Source organism: Culex pipiens, chromosome 1 (assembly GCF_016801865.2).
Source record: "Culex pipiens pallens isolate TS chromosome 1, TS_CPP_V2, whole genome shotgun sequence".
NCBI lineage: Eukaryota > Metazoa > Arthropoda > Insecta > Diptera > Culicidae > Culex > Culex pipiens.
The window spans coordinates 75,504,836-75,522,743 of record NC_068937.1 but is presented as its reverse complement, the minus strand read 5'-3'; the positions used below and the strand labels follow the sequence as shown (position 1 = coordinate 75,522,743).

At 46.7% G+C, this 17,908-nt stretch overlaps 2 protein-coding genes and 1 long non-coding RNA gene across 4 annotated transcripts; 2 read left to right on the top strand and 1 right to left on the bottom strand.

The window, feature by feature from the left end:
* The first annotated feature begins 923 nt into the window (after positions 1-923).
* LOC120429229 (uncharacterized) lies at positions 924-5,175 on the top strand. 2 transcript variants are annotated; one of them, XR_005607243.2, is made up of 3 exons: positions 924-1,292; positions 1,368-1,518; positions 4,329-5,175. It is a non-coding gene; the product is annotated as an uncharacterized LOC120429229 (long non-coding RNA). The 2 variants fall into 2 exon arrangements; XR_005607242.2 differs by having other exon boundaries at positions 994-1,292; positions 1,383-1,518.
* An 8,661-nt stretch (positions 5,176-13,836) lies between these two features.
* LOC120429250 (protein windbeutel) lies at positions 13,837-15,132 on the top strand. The gene is made up of 3 exons (XM_039594462.2): positions 13,837-13,982; positions 14,075-14,308; positions 14,379-15,132. The coding sequence occupies exons 2-3, from the start codon at positions 14,080-14,082 to the stop codon at positions 14,948-14,950; spliced, it is 801 nt and encodes a 266-aa protein (XP_039450396.1). The 5' UTR covers positions 13,837-13,982; positions 14,075-14,079; the 3' UTR covers positions 14,951-15,132.
* LOC120429247 (nucleolar protein 14 homolog) lies at positions 15,128-17,905 on the bottom strand. The gene is made up of 2 exons (XM_039594458.2): positions 17,303-17,905; positions 15,128-17,241 (listed from the first exon to the last, which is right to left on the bottom strand). The coding sequence occupies exons 1-2, from the start codon at positions 17,748-17,750 to the stop codon at positions 15,161-15,163; spliced, it is 2,529 nt and encodes an 842-aa protein (XP_039450392.1). The 5' UTR covers positions 17,751-17,905; the 3' UTR covers positions 15,128-15,160.
* Positions 17,906-17,908: the final 3 nt, after the last annotated feature.

The following is a 17,908-nucleotide window of genomic DNA, read 5'->3' as shown; positions in this document are numbered from 1 at the left end:
CGGCCGTGGAAAACACGCCGACAGTTTCGGCGCTTGCAGGTGCCCGGGTTTCGCCAGCAAGAGCTCCAACTAGAACGAAAAGGCCCTGCAGAATCGGCCACAGTCAGACCAACGGTTTCCACCTTTTCTCCAACGGCAACTCACCCTTTCGGGGCCAGGGCGTCCAGTCGGCCGGGTTGCTCGCGATGCAAGCCGGAACGGTGGAACGTGCGGTCGGTCCGACCGTCGATTCGAAAAGAAGGAGTCAAATTTTTGCTGCGTCGCGTGGACGACGTGCTCACGCGGCTCGCGACAGCTGCGTCAACTTGACAGTTTTGACGCTTATAGTATTTTCCGCCGAACGGGGGGTTTTCTTGTGCGCAAGATTAAGGGCACGGAAAGTCAAATGACGTAATTTTAAGCGGACCAAACACAAATGCTACAAGGTGTCCGAAGGCTAGATTGTTGAGGCAATTGCAAACCTCGTTTTACACCTGAGCTTCCATCCACCCCGGGATTCGAACTGACGACTTTTGGATTGTGAGTTCAACTGCCTACCAGCGACTAAACCAAAACAGGACCCAGAGAGACGAATCTTACACCTGGACTGAGCTATCGATCTAACCTCTAGGTTAGACCGGGGCAAACATTTACTTCCCCTTCCGACGGAAGGCATGATCAGACAAATCTCAGTTCGAAAAAAAATGCCACCACCCAGGCCAACTGGGTGAGAAGCAACTTCGATTGCCCCTACACCACTGTTCCCGGACTCCTCAAAAAAGTATACATTATACATTGAATTTCTGAAAAGCTTTTTTTTTCTTGAGGTGTGTGTAGTGTCCTAGATTTCCTGTGCTCACTCCGATTGTCACCGATGGCCTTCCACCCGTCCGCCCGCTAGCCATCGGTTCGCGTCGTCGTTCCCTGTCCGCTCCGGTCGGTGGCTTTCTCTCGACTAAATAACCACGCGCTCTTATGTCAGAATCGAACACAAAGGCTTGCACGCAAGGTCCCTGTTTGAAAAATGTCGCACGTCGTACAAGCTGTCGCGCGGTTTTGATTTTACCGTTTCGATATTGATTAGCCGAAAGGACGACAAACGTACGACAAACACTCGACATGCCCGACATTGTTTTTTCCATCGATTTTCCTTCAATTCGACGTCACGATTTTCGTCGACGCAAACAGTTTGACAGTTCTTCTCAGTTGATCTTGTTCGGACTTGATTGCAACCGAATCGAACCAGCTGTCCTTCCTTTTGGGATTTGGTTTAGGGGCTTCGAAGATTTTGGTCGATTTTCGACGGATAATAGGTATGTTTAGTTCTAGATTGTGATTTTTTTGCGGCGAAATGTTCCGGCCGGGGTGCGCGAGCGACCGAATCAAAGTGTCTTGTATTTCAGATTTCGGTCTTCGTGGCGGTGGAGGAGGATGAGAAGGAGGACGGGACGGGAAGGAACCGGTTTGCGATCGAGGAAGCGGTTGGTGTTTGGTGTTTTACTTTCCACGGGAGGTGGCGGCACATACCTGATGAAATTGGTGAGTCATGTTTTAAGTGTGTGTTTGTGTGAAATTGTATTAAATTCAAAACCTCAAAACATCAAAATTGTTATCTTACGTGGATTAGATTATCCAATAATTCCAAACTAAAGAAAAAATCAAAATTACTAGAATTTAAACAATCTTAAACACTAAAACTGTGAAATTCTAAAGTTTTCATTCGTAATTTTAAAATTTTAGTATTTCAAAATTATAGAATGCAAGAATTTGAAAACTAAAAATTTCTTTGAATTCATGTATTTGTGTAAATTGTTAATATTATTAAATTATACAATTTAATAATTCATAAAAATTTTAAGTTTTAAAGTTCTCATTAAAAAATCTGAAATTCTAAAATATTTAAATTCAGAAATTGAAAAAAAACTCAAATCTAGATTAAATTTTCAAAACAACCTATCCCTCATGGGTTTCCTATGCAGATAGGGCATTTTGAAAATTTAATCAAGAAATACTAAAATTCTTTAATTCTAAAATACTTAAATTGTTAAATTCTAACATTGTTAAAACTCTTATATTCCCAAAATCTAAATGTCGTTCGTCATATTTAGAATTAGAGTTAAGAATTCAAAAATTCTAAAAATTACGAGTATAAAATTCTAAAACAAAATTACAATTCAAATTTGTTTATAGTTTTATATTTAATATTCTTAAAACTTTAAAAATTCGAAAAATTATAAAAATAATAAAATAAGAAATTTTCAAAAAATTAAAAATTCTAAAATTCTAAAAATTCTGAGACTTCTTGAAACTCTAGAAATCTTTAAATAACATTAAGAACTATTAACTTTTGCAATATTTTAAGGATTATACAATGTTAAAAAAAATTATATTTGGTCTATCAAATATTAGGAATTTTTGAAATAACGCGAACGAAATTGGATGATTTATGAATTTCAAAATTTTAGAATTTTAGAATTTTAGAATTTTAGAATTTCAGAATTTTAAAATTTTAGAATTTTAGAATTTTAGAGTTTTAGAATTTTAGAATTATAGAATTTTAGAATTTTATTTGAATGATATTTTTAAAATTTCTAATATTAGATATCCCAAATTCCTAAAATTTTTATAGGGTACGTTAACCATTAGTGGACCCCTTTCCTATAGTGGACCCTCTGAAGCGTTTTTGATGAAAAATTCAATAAAATCACAATTTCAAGCGTGTTGTTGTCTACAAATCTTTTATTTGGCATGTTCAGCATCATTTAAAACAATGTTGACTGACATTGAATCGTCCTTTTCACCAAAATAAGTGTTTTGAGTTCGACATCTGAAATCAACCATGGCCACTAGCATTTTCACAACAAAACAGCATTTATATTTTATTATTGAATTTACTATCCAATCATTTTTGACTGATCATTTAACTTCAGCTAGTCGAAATAATGTAAGTTTAAGGAACTTTACTAAAATAAAGCGAAGAACTGCTCATTTTCGAGCAAAAATTAGGGGGGTCCAATATAGGACAACGAAAATCCAAACTTTTCCAAAAGTGGACCCCTGTAAATTTAACCTTCAAAAATGAAGAAAACGTTGTTTAAGCAAAAGTTTGTCTTAAACATACAATAAATGCTTGTTGTAATCAACCTAAACGCATATTTTTTCAATTATGAGTAAAAATATAGCTGTTTTCATGTTAAAAGTACCAACAATTCTGAAGCCGTAAGAATTTAAAATTTATCGAAACTATAGTTAATTGTACTTAACTGAAGCATCATAATTGTAGTTTGAAATGATATTTTATAATAATAAATCAATAACAAAACTTTTTTTTTAAATAAACGTGCGTGGTTTTATCAGCAACTGTAAAGCAACTGTATTGTTTAGTTTCGGTCCACCATTTATGTAATAAATATGGAAAAATTTGAATCAAAAAAACATTTTTAAATTTATTTTTATTTTTACAGTAGTTTTTGAAAAGTTTTCTCTGATCTTTTACGGAAATAAATGTGTTTAAATGTCTGTTAGATTTTTCCGTTGTTTAAAGCCAAATTTGTTAACAAAACATATTTTCTTATGATGAAAAGTGAGCAAAATCCATCTTTTATTCGTTATATCTATCATTAGACCTACACCATGCATCAAAACATCCAAAATCGTTTAAATTTGGTATAAAAATAACAGTTTGCCTATAGTGGACCCGGGTCCACAATCGGATTATGGACCCGGGTCCACTATAGGAAAAGGGGGTCCATAACAGGCAAAAAAAACTTTTTTTTTCAAATGGCTTTTTTTCTGCTCAAAAACGAATAACTGATGAAACAAATAGTCAAAATTGTTCAAAAGACTTCAGATTTCATTGTTTTGTACAGAGGGTTATGAAAAAGTGCTTAAAATATTAAAAATTTGTAAAAAATGTGTTCCGGCTCTACTAGGGGGTCCACTAATGGTTAAAATACCCTATTGTATGATCTTTAAAAATCTTCAGAGTTTTAGAGTTCTTAAAATATTTTAAAGAATTTAGAAATTCGAAAATTTTAAAATCTTAAATTTTTAACAATTTAAAATTAAAAAAATAGTAAACATACATACTTAAATTTGTTGAAAATTAAATTCTTGTAATCCTCGGATTTTAAAATTAGTTGCGTTTTTAAATCATTTTTTTTATATCTTGATTTTTAATTTATTTTAATGTTTAAAATACATTTTTGAAATTGTTATATTATTATTATTTAAGTATGAATTTAATTTATAAATTGTTTCCCATTAAAGTAATTTGGCAATTGTCGCAGTGTATATTAAGAAGCTATTCTAGTCATTCCTAATGTAAACGTCAACGTTATCTTTTTCAGGGAACAAACACGTACTCCACAATCCCACGTTATCTCGTACTCCGGTGGCCATTAATCCGTCTGAGATCCAAGATTGGCGTCGCATCCGGGTAAAATTTTGATCAGCTCGTCGAGAAGCAAAAGTCCAACACCAACATCAAAGCCGGAAGCTGCGGTCAAGGCAAATACGAGACCATCTGAAGAAAGCCAAGTTGGATAAGAATCGGCGATCCGGAAGTTAAATTTAGTGAAAAAGTAAATATTATAGTGAAATTTGGTGTGTTTCGATAAATAATTAAATAAAAAAACAAAACAACAGTTTTTTCAACAGCAACATACCCTAAAAATCCGAAATGACAGCACACGACAATAGCACGACATCCTAAATAACAAAACCGTGCGAATATTGTGGTTTTTGAAATAAATCGAAATAACAGCGCGAGTGTTTTTCATCTCGCGAAGCAATTTTCTGTTGTTTCTTTTCTGAGTGTACATACCTCAAATGTCACACGCGAAACCAAAACAAAATTTCGCCGCGGCACCAAACTGAAATGTCGCCAGTTGAGCTGCGACAAGACTCGCGCCGCGTCTTACACGAAGCATGGAATCCATCATGAAAATCTACCGTAAATCGTTCTGTGAGCTGGATTCTGGATTTGATCATACGGATGGATCATTTCATGATGTCGAGCATGGAGAAGACAATTACGGCGCTTTTGATTTCCAAAATGGGGGCTGGGTCTTCCCATTTTGACTCTATGGAGCTTATTCAATCGACACCTGCAACATCCCGCATCAGCAAAACTCTCCCGGTGAGAGGACACAACGGAACGGATTGAGGTTCCTCGACAATGAGGCCACTTATTTTTGTTTTCAATTCAATTCAATTCGGTTTTATTGGTGAATAATCAAGATACAATCAGTTCTTTTGCAGTTCATAACAGAGTTTTGGAGTTCCTTTCAGCTGTGTGTTGCACCATAATCCATTTTGGAACAATTATTTCTATAACTATGGCACTAACAAGAGCAAGAAAAATTTAAAAAAAAAACTTGCTAAAATTGCAAAGGAAAGGGGAAAGAAAGAGAAAAAGCTTATAACTACATCACAGTATTTTATCCTTTGTAGATGTGCTTGATCATCAGCTCCCCAAGGGCTAGAAATTGCTCCGCCTTGTTACGGCAGGTCCGAAACCTCGACATCATCTCCCCCGCAAGAGCAAAGAACTCTGGCAGGGTGAAGAGATCTTCCCCGGTGACTTCTTGCTGGGCCGCATTGCCGCTACCGGCAGCGACCACGCTGGCGAACGATCGCCCCCAGCCAGGGGGGAATGCTGAGTTGTCCGCGGGAACCGTACGCTGCCCAGCAGCCGGTACGGTTACGTTCGTACTTCGCTGAGGAGGGTGGGACGCTGCTGCTTTCTTCTTCCTCTTTTCCTGCTCCTCGAGGTAATTTTTTCGTGCACTGCATCCACGGTAGTTGCTGGTATGGTTACCTCCACAGTTGGCGCACTTGATGCGCGCCTTGGTTTGCTCTGCCTTGTCCCCCAGGTCCGCCTTGCACGGCAGTGCACACGCCTCAGAGAGGTGTGTTTCACCGCACTTCACACAGCGGGGCGGAAGGTTGCAGTTCCGCGAGCCGTGGCCGAATTTCTGGCAACGGTGGCATTGTGCTGCGTCCGACGGGTTCTTTGAGTAGAACCGCCAGTTTACCCAAAACCCGTCCAACGCCTTAGTTCGTCGCAGGTCTTGAATCTTGACGGTGCCGCGGTCGAAGTACAACAGGTACAGTGTGTGTGTACCTGTGACTGTTGTCTTCCGCGAGAGGACTTTTATGTCACGCGGCGTTATTCCAGCACCCGAGAGGTCCTTCTTGAGGTCGGAGATCGGGCGGTCTTGGTACCCCTGCAAGACGACCTTAACGGCTGTCTTCTGCACGGGGTCGAATGTGTAGAATTTGAAGTTTTTACCCTTCAATTTCTCCACAACCAGGTCGAAGTTCTTGTTGTCAAATGTGTAGACTTGCACTGACGACTTACCGATTTTCAGACAATATCCGAGGCCTTCCAGCAACTCGTCAATATCGTCCACCAACGTGTCCAAAACAAAAATTGGAGGTGGTCTACGTTCCTTTGGAGAATTGTTCGTTTTTGGCGTCGGCACTTTTTTCCGTGCATGACGATCGTCATCGTCGTCGTCGGTAGTGCTGCTACCGTCGGTGTTGTTGTTGTTGTTTTCTTCGTCGTCGCTCAGCATCTGGAACTCGTTCCTGATGGGAATGTTGGCGGATGTTGACGTGTTGGTCGTGGCACCGGAAGTACCGGAACGGGTTCGCACTGGTGATCTTGGAACATATCCGGGATGTAGCAACTTTTTGTCGATGCCTTCTGCGCTCACGCTCCCCTGCGCGATGGCGGTCGACACGGCGTTGGTTTGTTTACCTTTTTGCACACGGCCGGTAGACGAACTTCGCGGGTTTTTCGAGGCCGCACTCGAACTGCCACGGCCACGGCCGGCCTTTGGCATGCTGCAGGAGCAAACTCGCGGGTAATCACGGTAATTTACGGCGAAAAAAATCGAAAAAACGATGGAGCACTGAGCACTTGACTGCTGCTTGCTCTCGTGCTTACACGGAGGTGTTATTTTTGTTTTATTCAGACGGAAATCCATCCGTAATCAGCAACTTAACCAAGATTTTTTTCCCTTCTGCGTCTTTTTCTAATGCTGGAAACTGACTGAACTTCATAAATTACCCCAAATGAAACAGTTCTAGTGGTAGTAGAACTAAAAACTAAAGGCAGTAGGTCTTTATAGTTCGAGGGTTAGACAACGAATGACTAGCTTTATTCAATTCACCCTAGTCGTAGCTTACTATAACTAATTAATTAATTCTACGGTTGCTACTCCAACATCCCCCCTCAACCGAGAATTCCGAGAGCCTTCCGTGCTTCAACGAATTTCGCAACAGCTACCGGCTTCGTGAACACGTCCGCCTTCTGCGCCTCCGTTGCGACGTGCTCCAGCTTGATCAGCTTCTCCTCTACATTCTCGCGCACAAAAAGGTGCCGAATATCGATGTGCTTGCTCCGGGGTGAGTAGCCGATCTCCTTCTCCGCCAGGTGCACCGCGCTCATGTTGTCACAGTGGATCGTGACCGGTTGAGCGACACCAAACAGCTCCTTCAGCAGTCCGCGCCACCACAGTGCCTCTTGAGTAGCAGCTGAGACAGCCACGTACTCCGCTTCCATCGTCGACAGCGCCACCGTGGTTTGCTTCCTGCAGCTCCATGAAATCGATCCACCAGCCTCCATGTAGACGTAGCCAGTGATCGATCGACGGGTCTCGGGATCGTTTCCCCAGTCCGCATCGCTGTATCCGACGAAGCCCTGGTCTCCGTGCTTCGAGTAGGTCAACTTCATCGTTTTGGTCCCCTTCAGGTACCGCAGCACTCGCTTGGCCGCAATCCAGTGTGCCTTCCCTGGGTTGCTGCTGAACTGGCTGACCGCGTTCACCGCATAGCAGATATCTGGCCGGGTTGACAGCGCCAAATACTGCAGTCCGCCTACCAGTTCACGGAATGGAACTTTCGCCATCTGCTCCCGTTCCTCGACAGTGCTCGGGCACATCTCCTTGGTCAGCTTCTGGGTCGGATCAGCAGGCGTCGAGACGGCATTACAATCGGCCACGTTGAATCGCTGCAGCAACTCGTTAATGTACTGCTCCTGGTCCAACATCACCTTGCCGTCGCCTCTGGTCACTCGCATACCAAGAACTTTGCTCGCCATGCCCAAGTCTTTCATCCGGAATCGCGCCATCAGGTCCTTCTTCAGCTTGGTCACCCACTGCTGGTTGTTCGAGAACACCAACATATCGTCCACGTAAACGGCAACGATAAGGACCGTGTTGCCTTGAAGTAGACGCACGTGTCGTACGCCGAACGCTTCAGCCCAGTTCGCTTCAGCTCGGCATCCAGCTTCTGGTTCCATACCCGGCTGGCTTGTTTCAGACCGTACAGCGCCTTTCGCAGCTTGCAGACTTTCGTGGGGGCACCTGATTCCGCGAATCCTTCCGGCTGCTCCATGTAGATCTCCTCTTCTCCCAGGTCACCCTGCAGGAACGCCGTCACTGCATCCATCTGGTGCACCTTGAGATCTAACTTGGCAGCCAACGACATCAGATATCGGACGGTAGCGTACCGGACTACAGGTGAAAACGTCTCACTGTAGTCGACGCCCTTGATCTGCGAATAGCCCTTGATCACCAAGCGGGCTTTGTAGCGCTCGACAGATCCATCCGAGTTCGTCTTGAGTTTGTAGACCCACTTGCAGCGTAGAGCTTTCCTCCCCTTCGGCAGATCGGTTAGTTCCCACGTCCGATTCTCCACCAGCGCTCCGAACTCCGCTTCCATCGCCTCGAGCAATCACCTCACGGAACGTGTCAGGCTCGACCATCACCGGGGTGGAACGGTTCTGTCTGGGTTGGGAATCTTTTTCAGGAAGGGTACTGCACACATAATCTTTATACTTGCCTGGGGGCACGTGCTCCCTACCACTGCGCCTTACCAACACTTGTGGGTCCTCTGGTTGTGGAGGGAGCACCAACGGTTCTTCCTCCGCCTCAACCAGCGAATCGGCATCGCCTTCGACCGACTCGTAATCGCTGAAGTCCGACTCGTCTTCTTCGAGCTCAGCTTCCTCTTCAGCAGCTGGACCGACCTCGATCGGAATACTTCATCTCCGACCACAGGCTCCGTCAAAGCAACGTCGGTACCGGTCGACTTCTCGTCCAGGAAGATGACGTCTCGGCTTGCCACGACGGACTTCGTCCTCTGGCTGTAGACCCTGTACGCCTTCGAGTTGTCGCTGTAGCCGACGAAAATGCAAGGTTCCGATTTCTTGTCCCACTTTCGTCGTCGCTCCTTCGGCACGTGCGCCATGCACTTGGTCCCGAACACGCGGAGATGCGACAGATCCGGTCGCTTGCCCGTGAACTTCTCCTCCGGCGTCACCGACAGTCCCTTCGCCGGTGATCGGTTGATCACGTGCGACGCAGTTGCCACTGCTTCCGCCCAAAATCTCTTGTCCAGGCCAGCGTCGAACAGCATGCTTCTCGCTCTCTCGACGTACGTACGGTTGCGTCTCTCAGCCAGACCGTTCTGTTCCGGGTTGTACGGAACGGTCTTCTCGTGGTGGATACCAGACTTGCGCAGGAACTCTTCCATCTCGCGGTTCACGTACTCACGACCGTTGTCGGTACGAATCCGCTTGATCCGCTCACCTGTCTGGTTCTCCGCCATCGCCTTGAAGTTTTGAAATGCTTCCAGCACATCAGTCTTCGACTTCAGAAAGTAAACGACGGTCTTGCGGCTGGCATCGTCAATTAAGGTCAGAAAGTAGCGTCTGCCTCCAATCGACTCCGTCTCCATCGGGCCGCACAGGTCCGAGTGGACCAGTTCCAGGACTCGCTCCGCTCTCTGCCCTCGCGCGTTGAACGGTTGACGCTGGTGCTTGCCCTCGATGCACGGTACACACTGCAGCTCGTCCTTCACGTCAAACTGCGCGCCGGTCGTCATCTCTCTTAATCGCTTCATTCCGCTAGCAGAAAGATGTCCCATCCGGCGATGCCACAGCTCGAACTGGTCGTCTGCTTGCACCAGATTCGCACGAGATCGCTTGGTTTCGGTGAGCTTGTAGAGACCGTCCGTCTCTCGACCAATCGCTACCACCGTGTCACTCGCGTCCAGCACCGTACACGCGTCCTTCGTGAACTCCACACGAAAACCTTTCTTGCACACTTTACTTACAGAAAGAAGGTTAATCGCCAGGTCCGGAACGCACATCACGTCGGTTATCGTCAGGTCCCGGATTTCTCCATCACAGTCAGCTTCCAGCTTGACGGAACCCTTAGCGACGACGGCGACCTCCGCGTTGTTGGCCACATTGATTTTGGCCGACACACTTTATGGGTCCTGCAGGATCGCTTCTTTCCGGCACATGTGGGTTGTCGCTCCGGAATCGATGATCCAGTCACCACCGGCTCCTGCCGGTGACTCCACCGCGTTGAACGCAGCAAAGAACGAAATCGCATTCCCCTTGTGGTTGCCAGACTTCTCCTTGCTCTTCGCGCTCGGCCCGTTCATGCACTCCGACGCGTAGTGTCCCATCTTCCCATCGTCCCATCTGGGGAGCTTAACACCATCCTACACGAAGTTGTGCCGAAGAAAATCCGACGAATGAGCCACCGATACAAGCTGCCGTGGTGGAACGATGAGCTACGAACATTAAGGAATCGTTTACGTTTACGGCGACGTCGCGTTACATGGAGTCAAGGACAGCATGGGACAAGGTAATGGTGCAAAACATCGAGGACGAGTACAACGCTAAGAATCAAGAAAGCTTCCGGTCTTACATCAATAACACTCAGAGCAGTCTAAAGCGCGATCCATCGAAGTTCTGGAGTTACGTGAACAGCAGAAAGAACGTCAATAGAACTCCAACAGACGTTTCCTACCGCGATGTGAGCTCTAAATCTCCAGCAGACTCAGCCAACTTCTTCGCGGACTTTTTCAAGTCAGTGCACAGCTCCGACGAGATTCCACCTCGCGAACAGGAATTTGACAATGTGCCCAGTCACAATCTGCCGTTGCCCCTCCCAATTCTCAACGACGACGATGTACTAAAAGCGCTCTCTGATGTGGATGCTGCTAAAGGACCTGGTCCGGATGGAATTCCACCTTCACTCGTCAAATCCTGTGCTAGCTCGCTCGCCGTTCCAGTAAAGAGGCTCTTCAACAAGTCGCTCCGGCAGGGCGCTTTCCCTGCGATGTGGAAGGTTGCGTCGATCACTCCGATTCACAAGTCAGAAAGCACCAAGAAAGTCGAGAACTATCGTCCGATATCGATTCTTAACTGCCTTGCAAAAGTGCTGGAGAAGGTTGTGTACGAAAGACTGTATGCGGTAGTAAGTCCAATCATTACGGGTGACCAGCATGGATTCATGCGAAAACGATCGACAACAACCAACCTCCTTGCTTTTGTGCACCAAACAGTAAACGCCCTCGAGGCCGGCGAACAAGTAGACGCTATCTACATCGACTTTGAGAAGGCGTTCGATAAGGTACCTCATGCACTTACCATTCGGAAGCTCCGCAAGCTTGGTCTCCCCGACTGGATTACTGAATGGCTTCGTTCGTACCTGACGAATCGGAAGGCCTTCGTCAACCTTCGAGTCGCTCATTCCGGCATATTTGAAATTCCTTCCGGCGTGCCACAAGGCAGTCACCTAGGTCCTCTTATTTTTATTCTGTTTGTGAACGAAATCTGCGCGTTTACCAGCTCCAGTACGCTGATGTACGCTGACGACTTGAAGATGTTCCGCAAAGTAAAGAACAACGCCGATTGCTGTGCGCTGCAGTCGGACATCAACTCTCTTCTCAACTGGTGCGATTTGAATGGCATGAAGGTGCACGCGAAGAAGTGCAAGGTCGTCTCGTTCAGCCGTTCTAGGGATCCCTTGCGCTTCGAGTACACAGTGGAGCGGCGTGCTCTAGATCGTGTCACATCGATCAAGGATCTAGGCGTGACGGTAGATCGTAAAATGAGGTTCAATGAACACATTGCGCTGACAACTGCAAAGGCATTTGCCATGCTGGGTTTTCTGAAGCGCAACACCGCCCACTTTGACGACCCGTTCGCTCTGAAGGTGTTGTACGTCTCGCTGGTCAGGAGTGTGCTGGAGTATGCTGCGATAGTCTGGGCGCCTTATCACGTAACGCACTCTGCACGGCTTGAACGAGTACAGCGTGCCTTTGTGAGGTTTGCTTTACGCAAGCTACCATGGACCAACCCGCAAATCCTGCCACCGTACGAGGAACGCTGCTTGCTGTTTAGGTTGCAATCTCTCGCCCAGCGTAGGATCCTGATGCAGCGCCTCTTCGTGTTCGACCTGCTTCGAGGCAACATCGACTGCGACAGCATCCGCGGCAACGTACGCTTCAACGAACCGGCGCGCCAAGGACTCAGAAGTGAACGTCCTTTATTGTGGATTCCGAGGCCTCTGTTTGACTACGGTTATTATAACCCGCTCGATGTTTGTATCCGTAAATTCAACGAAGTCTGTACTTGTTTCGATTATGCTGTGGCCAAATCTGTGTTTAAAATTAGAATTAGTTAGTGTTAAGATACAGCCTGAGCATTTTAGATGGAGGCGGTGAATAAATAAATTAAATCTTCTTGCAACGGAAACACTTGACGTCAGACTTCTCGACGGGTTTCTTAAACTTCTGCTGCCGCTGCTTGCTGTAGAAGGCGCCCTCGCTCTCGCTCGATCCAGCCTCGACCTTCACCTCCTGCATGATCGTGGCCTTCACCTTCTCCGCCGTCAGCTTGACCCCGGACGACTCCAGTCCAAGAATCATCGGCGCGTACTTCTTGGGCAGGCCCTTCAGCAGCAAACTCGACACCCAATCATCGTCGACCTTGAAGCCGACTTCCGCCAGCTGGTTGCAGGTCACCATTATCTCGCTGACGTACTCCTGGGTCGACTGGCAGATGATCTCCTCCACCTTCTCAGCTCCCACCAACCGAATCCCGGTCAGTTTTCTCAGGAGACCGATCCTCCGGGTGGAACCGCTGTCCTCGAACGTGTTGCGTAAGATGTCCCAAGCTTCCCTCGCTGTTGCCGCATTCTGGACCATGCCGCGTAAGCCCCGGTCCATGCTGAGGCAGATAGTCGCCAGTGCTTGCTCCGAGGTATCTGCGTCCAATTCCGGTTCTCCTTCTACAGGATCCCGTACGGTGCGCCAGGTCCGTTCCTTGATCAGGACCATCTTCGTGGCAAACGCCCAGGAATTGTAGTTCTCTGAACCACGCAGCACCTCCTTCACCGGCAGCGAAACGGAACTTCCGGGTAGCCTTTGACCGCCAGGTTGAACCGCCGCCACGCCTCGTCCAGCGCCAGGAACTCGGACTTCTTCATCGGCCATCGTTTCAGGACAAACTTCTTCCAAATTCTTCGATTAACTTCTTGAGTGAAAATTTTCTTCTGTTATTTTCTCCAAACAGCCGTTGCTACGGAAATGTCTGGGCCCATAACCTAAAGGCAGTAGGTCTTTATAGTTCGAGGGTTAGACAACGAATGACTAGCTTTATTCAATTCACCCTAGTCGTAGCTTACTATAACTAATTAATTAATTCTACGGTTGCTACTCCAACAAAAACCAAGATTTTAAACAGTAATTTAATCTTAAGCGTGTCATTTCCTTGGCAGATCAGAAAAGATCAGCCACGTTTTTCTCATCATCCAAAGCCGTCAAAACAAAAAAAAAGCAAACACACTGATTCAAAATCACCTAAACATGCAACATGTTTAATTCGCCACGATTCAATATAAACTGACATTTTAAAAACCAAAACAAAACACCACGCACGCACACAAGCAAAGAAACTGAGAGCAAAACTGGACCGTTCGTTTGAACCAAAACTGGCACACGGCGAGTGCGGCACTTAGTGCCGCACCGGCTTTTCAAACGAACGTACCATATGTTCAGTGCAACCCAAAAAGAGAGCGGCGGAAAAAAAACTATCAATTCTGTTCTACATCGTCATTCGTAAAATTCTTCTAGCACTTGGAGGTTATTTCACACTATATACGTTTTTTTAATATAATAATTATATGCAGGTAATATTAGCAGTATTAATTCGATGTTGTGTTGTTCATCAACATTAATCATTAATAAGTTATTGATTATTTTCCACATACTTTTAATTTAGAAAACATGGTAAAATCCACGGTCCAATTGCTACATCTAAGCTTCCTGCTGTTGTTGGCATATTACAGTGCCCCAACCCGGGCCGCAAACGGATGCGTAGAGCTGGACCGGCTCAATTTTGACCGGATTGTTCAACGCTTCCGCTACACGCTGGTCAAGTTTGACGTGGCCTTTCCGTTCGGTGCCCAGCACGAGGCGTTCACCGGCTTCGCCCAGGAAATGACCGAAAGTATTGGTTAGATAAATTACAATAATTACTTTGGGTTTTGAATTGATTTGAAATGAGGCATTTTTTTCTGTTCCAGGGGATTTGCTCTTTGCTCTTGTTGGTATCAAGGATTACGGTGACAAGGAAAATTCGGACTTGGGGAAGCGATTCAAAATTCCAGAGAAATACCCGGTCATAAAACTATTCAACAATGAATCACTGGAGTCATACATCGATTATCCCGAAGACAATCCAGTCACGATTGAAGACCTGAGAAAGTTTGTTCGTGAGAATACGGATTTGTATATCGGGCTGGCCGGATGCGTGATGGAAGCCGACGAACTTGCTGCTAGATTTGCCGACCCTGCCAACAGCAAGCCACATTTGGAATCACTCATCGACGAGACACAAAAACTTCATGATTCCATCCAGTCGGAAACGGATCGCATCTCGTTGCAGATTTATCTTACTCTCATGAAAAAGATGGCCAGCAGTTCGGATAAGCCGATTCACGAGTTTATCACAGCGGAAAAACAACGCGTGCAAGGTCTGCTCAAGGGTAAGATCAGCGACAAAAAAAAAGCCGATCTGTATCTTCGACTTAACATCATGGAATCATTCAAACCACTTTCCAACACCGACAACGTGCGGAAAAAATATGAACTGTAGAATAATTGTTTTTTTTTTTTGTCTCTAAATCTCACCACTCTCGCACTTTGTGGTTTTGATTAAAGTGAACGCACAGCAAACCAATTTGCCTTAATGTAAACAAAAGTATTAATAGAGAATCTCATTCACTTGGGCCTTTCTTTCGAGCGCAATAAAAAATAAAACAGAGACAACACGAACAATTTAAACTTACATTTGCCATTCCTTCCACTATTTTTTGTACTTGGCCTTCCGGTCGTACGACTTGAGCTCGCCCTGCTGGGCCGTGGCTTCGGAGAAAATGCGCTTGACTTTCTCGCGTCGTTCGCGATCACCAGCCACCCGCTGGTGCAGCCGCATTTTGGCCAGAAATTCGTTGTCCTGACGAATCTCGCGGGCCGCTGCACGCGTTTCCTTCTTAACCTTTGACTGCAGCTTGCGACGTTGTTCCCGCAATGGAAGCGTTTGGTTCTTGGGACGCCGCCGGATGTCCTCGTAGGTGGCTTCGATTTTTGGCTCCAGCAGCCGAAGCGGTTTGGGTTTCTTCTCTGGCGCGACCAGATAGTGCAGCGGTTTGTCGTGAAGGGTTTGAAGCGCTTGTCTCGTGTCGGCGAGCGCTGTTTGGAGAACTTTCGGGTAAAGCTCTTCATCGATGCGGCGTAGATGTGGAAGAAAGTTGGCCACGATGTGATGGGCGCCGTCCAGTTTGCTCAACTTGCTGCAGACGGCTCGGACCATGCCTAGGGTCGTGTTTAGCACTCTCAACTTGAACGAATCGTCGATTGCGCCCGTGACGAAATCCTCCGCCCGAAGGCTCAACTTGGTTTCTTCAACATCCTCGACTGTTTCCTCCAAGACGAGTAGATTGCTCCAGGGCGCAAACGATTTGAACGGTGGCACTATTTTGACAACTTGAATCGCTTTCGTCTCCGCGCACATGTAGATTACTCCGTTCAAAAAGTTGAGCGCGGCTGGCAGAATCCGGTCCGATTGCTCGGTGCATTCCAGCGCGACGGTGACCAAAAACATTCCGGCGGTGATGTCTTTACGATCACGCACTTGGCAGCGGGATAGAATCTCGCTGAGAAACACCAACGCTGGGGACACTACCGGATGCCGGAAATCGGAAGCGGAAAACAGTAACGGAACAAGCTTCAAGAATACGAGCGTGTCCAACGGAGGATATTGGCGGGGTCGCTTTCGAAACTCTTCCTGCTTTTCTCGGACAACGTCCTGAAAGCAGGTTGCCGTTTCGCGCGGATTCATCTTGGCCAGGTCGTACAAAAACGGCGTCAAACCGCTGACGGTTTCGAAGGCTTCACTGACGGTTGCCGGCAAAGTGCTGGCGAAACAGTCGTTCAGATACTGAACGGCAAACGCAAACAACGATATCATTCTGGATTTGTTGAGATGCACCACCCGGCCGTTGTTGGACGATAAAATTCGCTCGAAAACGATCGCCCGCTTGATGGGCGAATAACGGTTCAACAAACTAGACAGCTCTTCGTAGGATTTTGGCATTTCAAAGACTAACTGAACTTCAGCAGCGGCCTGTTCGCGTTCTTTCTGCTGAGCCAGGTAACGCCGGTTTTGTTCCTCTGACGCTTTTGAACTGTTGACTTCCTTGTCTACGGGCTCATCTTCATCCGAATCTTCAACCAGATCCGAGAGATTGTCCTTGTCGGCAGCTTCATCATCGGAACCTTCTTCCGAATCTTCGCTGTCGGAACCTGACTCATCCTCTTCAGCCTGATCCTCGGCATCACCGTGCCCGTTTTCGGCCTCTTTCGTAATGTTGCGAGGGTCGTAAGCGCTCGAATCTTCACCATTCTCCCGGTCTACGTCTACACCCTCCGAACTTCCAACAGCCGGTTGCACAAAGTAACCGTCGTCCAGGTCGTCCGCCGAACGATGCTTTGCCTTTGCACCGTTTTCCACACCCGCCATCCTGGCGAGTCTTTCCCGCTCTAACCGTTCCTGCTTTTCCCGCTCGATCTTTGCCAGCTCTTCCGCCGACTTCAGCTTATCAGCCGGTTTGCCGCGCCGCTCGAAGATCATCTCACGCATAACTTTGTCGTAATCATCCAGCTTTGGCCGCTCGCTGTCACCCTTCATGTGACCACCCACCACCGCAGCGAGACTCTGCCAGTTCTTGTCCAACTTCTGGGTCATTTCAAAAACCTCATCGTTTTCGCGCTGCTTTTCCGCTTTCTTTCTCTTCGACTCGGCAATCATCTCCTCGATTACAGTTTTACGATCCCGGCCGTTGTCCGTGTCACCGCCGCCAAAATGAGCGGCTTCCGTAAACTCGCCTAAAACGGGACAAAGTTAGTTTGTAACGAAATGCCTTTAAACACAACTACAACAACATACCATCCAACTGGCCCCCTTCATCCTCGGAATCGATGTCGTTGTCCACGGCGTCGTCGAACCGCTCAATCTCCTCCAGCGTTTGGCCCCGATGGGTCAGCTTGACGGAATCGTTTAAGTTGTAAATCTCCTTTCGCCGGGACGCGCCCGACTTGCGCTCCGCCATCAACTCCTCCCGGTTCATGTTCCGGCCATCCCTGCGCTGGTCAACGAACCGGTTGCTCTTGTGCTTCTGCAGGTACTCCTGGCCGAGTGTTTGCTTGCGCTTCTCGATGGCCCGAGCCCGCTGGACGCCGGAAAGCCCGGTCTGCCGGTTGGTCTGCGTGTCCCGATTCAGCACGTTGAACTTTGTTTTGCTCGTCTGGATCTCGAACGGGTTCGGCCTTTTGACGCCCTGCAGTGATTTCTTCTTCAGCAGAGCGTCCGAACTAATTCGGTTCTTTTTCACCATGTTTGTGGGCGCTTTAATAACGTAAATTGAAAGACGAATTCAGACTCTCACAGAATCATAAAAAATGCGAAAACGAACCGGATTCCTACTCCACGTGCTAAATATTGCCGTGCACGACGCGAGGTAAACAAAAACGGGTGACGCTGACGAGACGACTG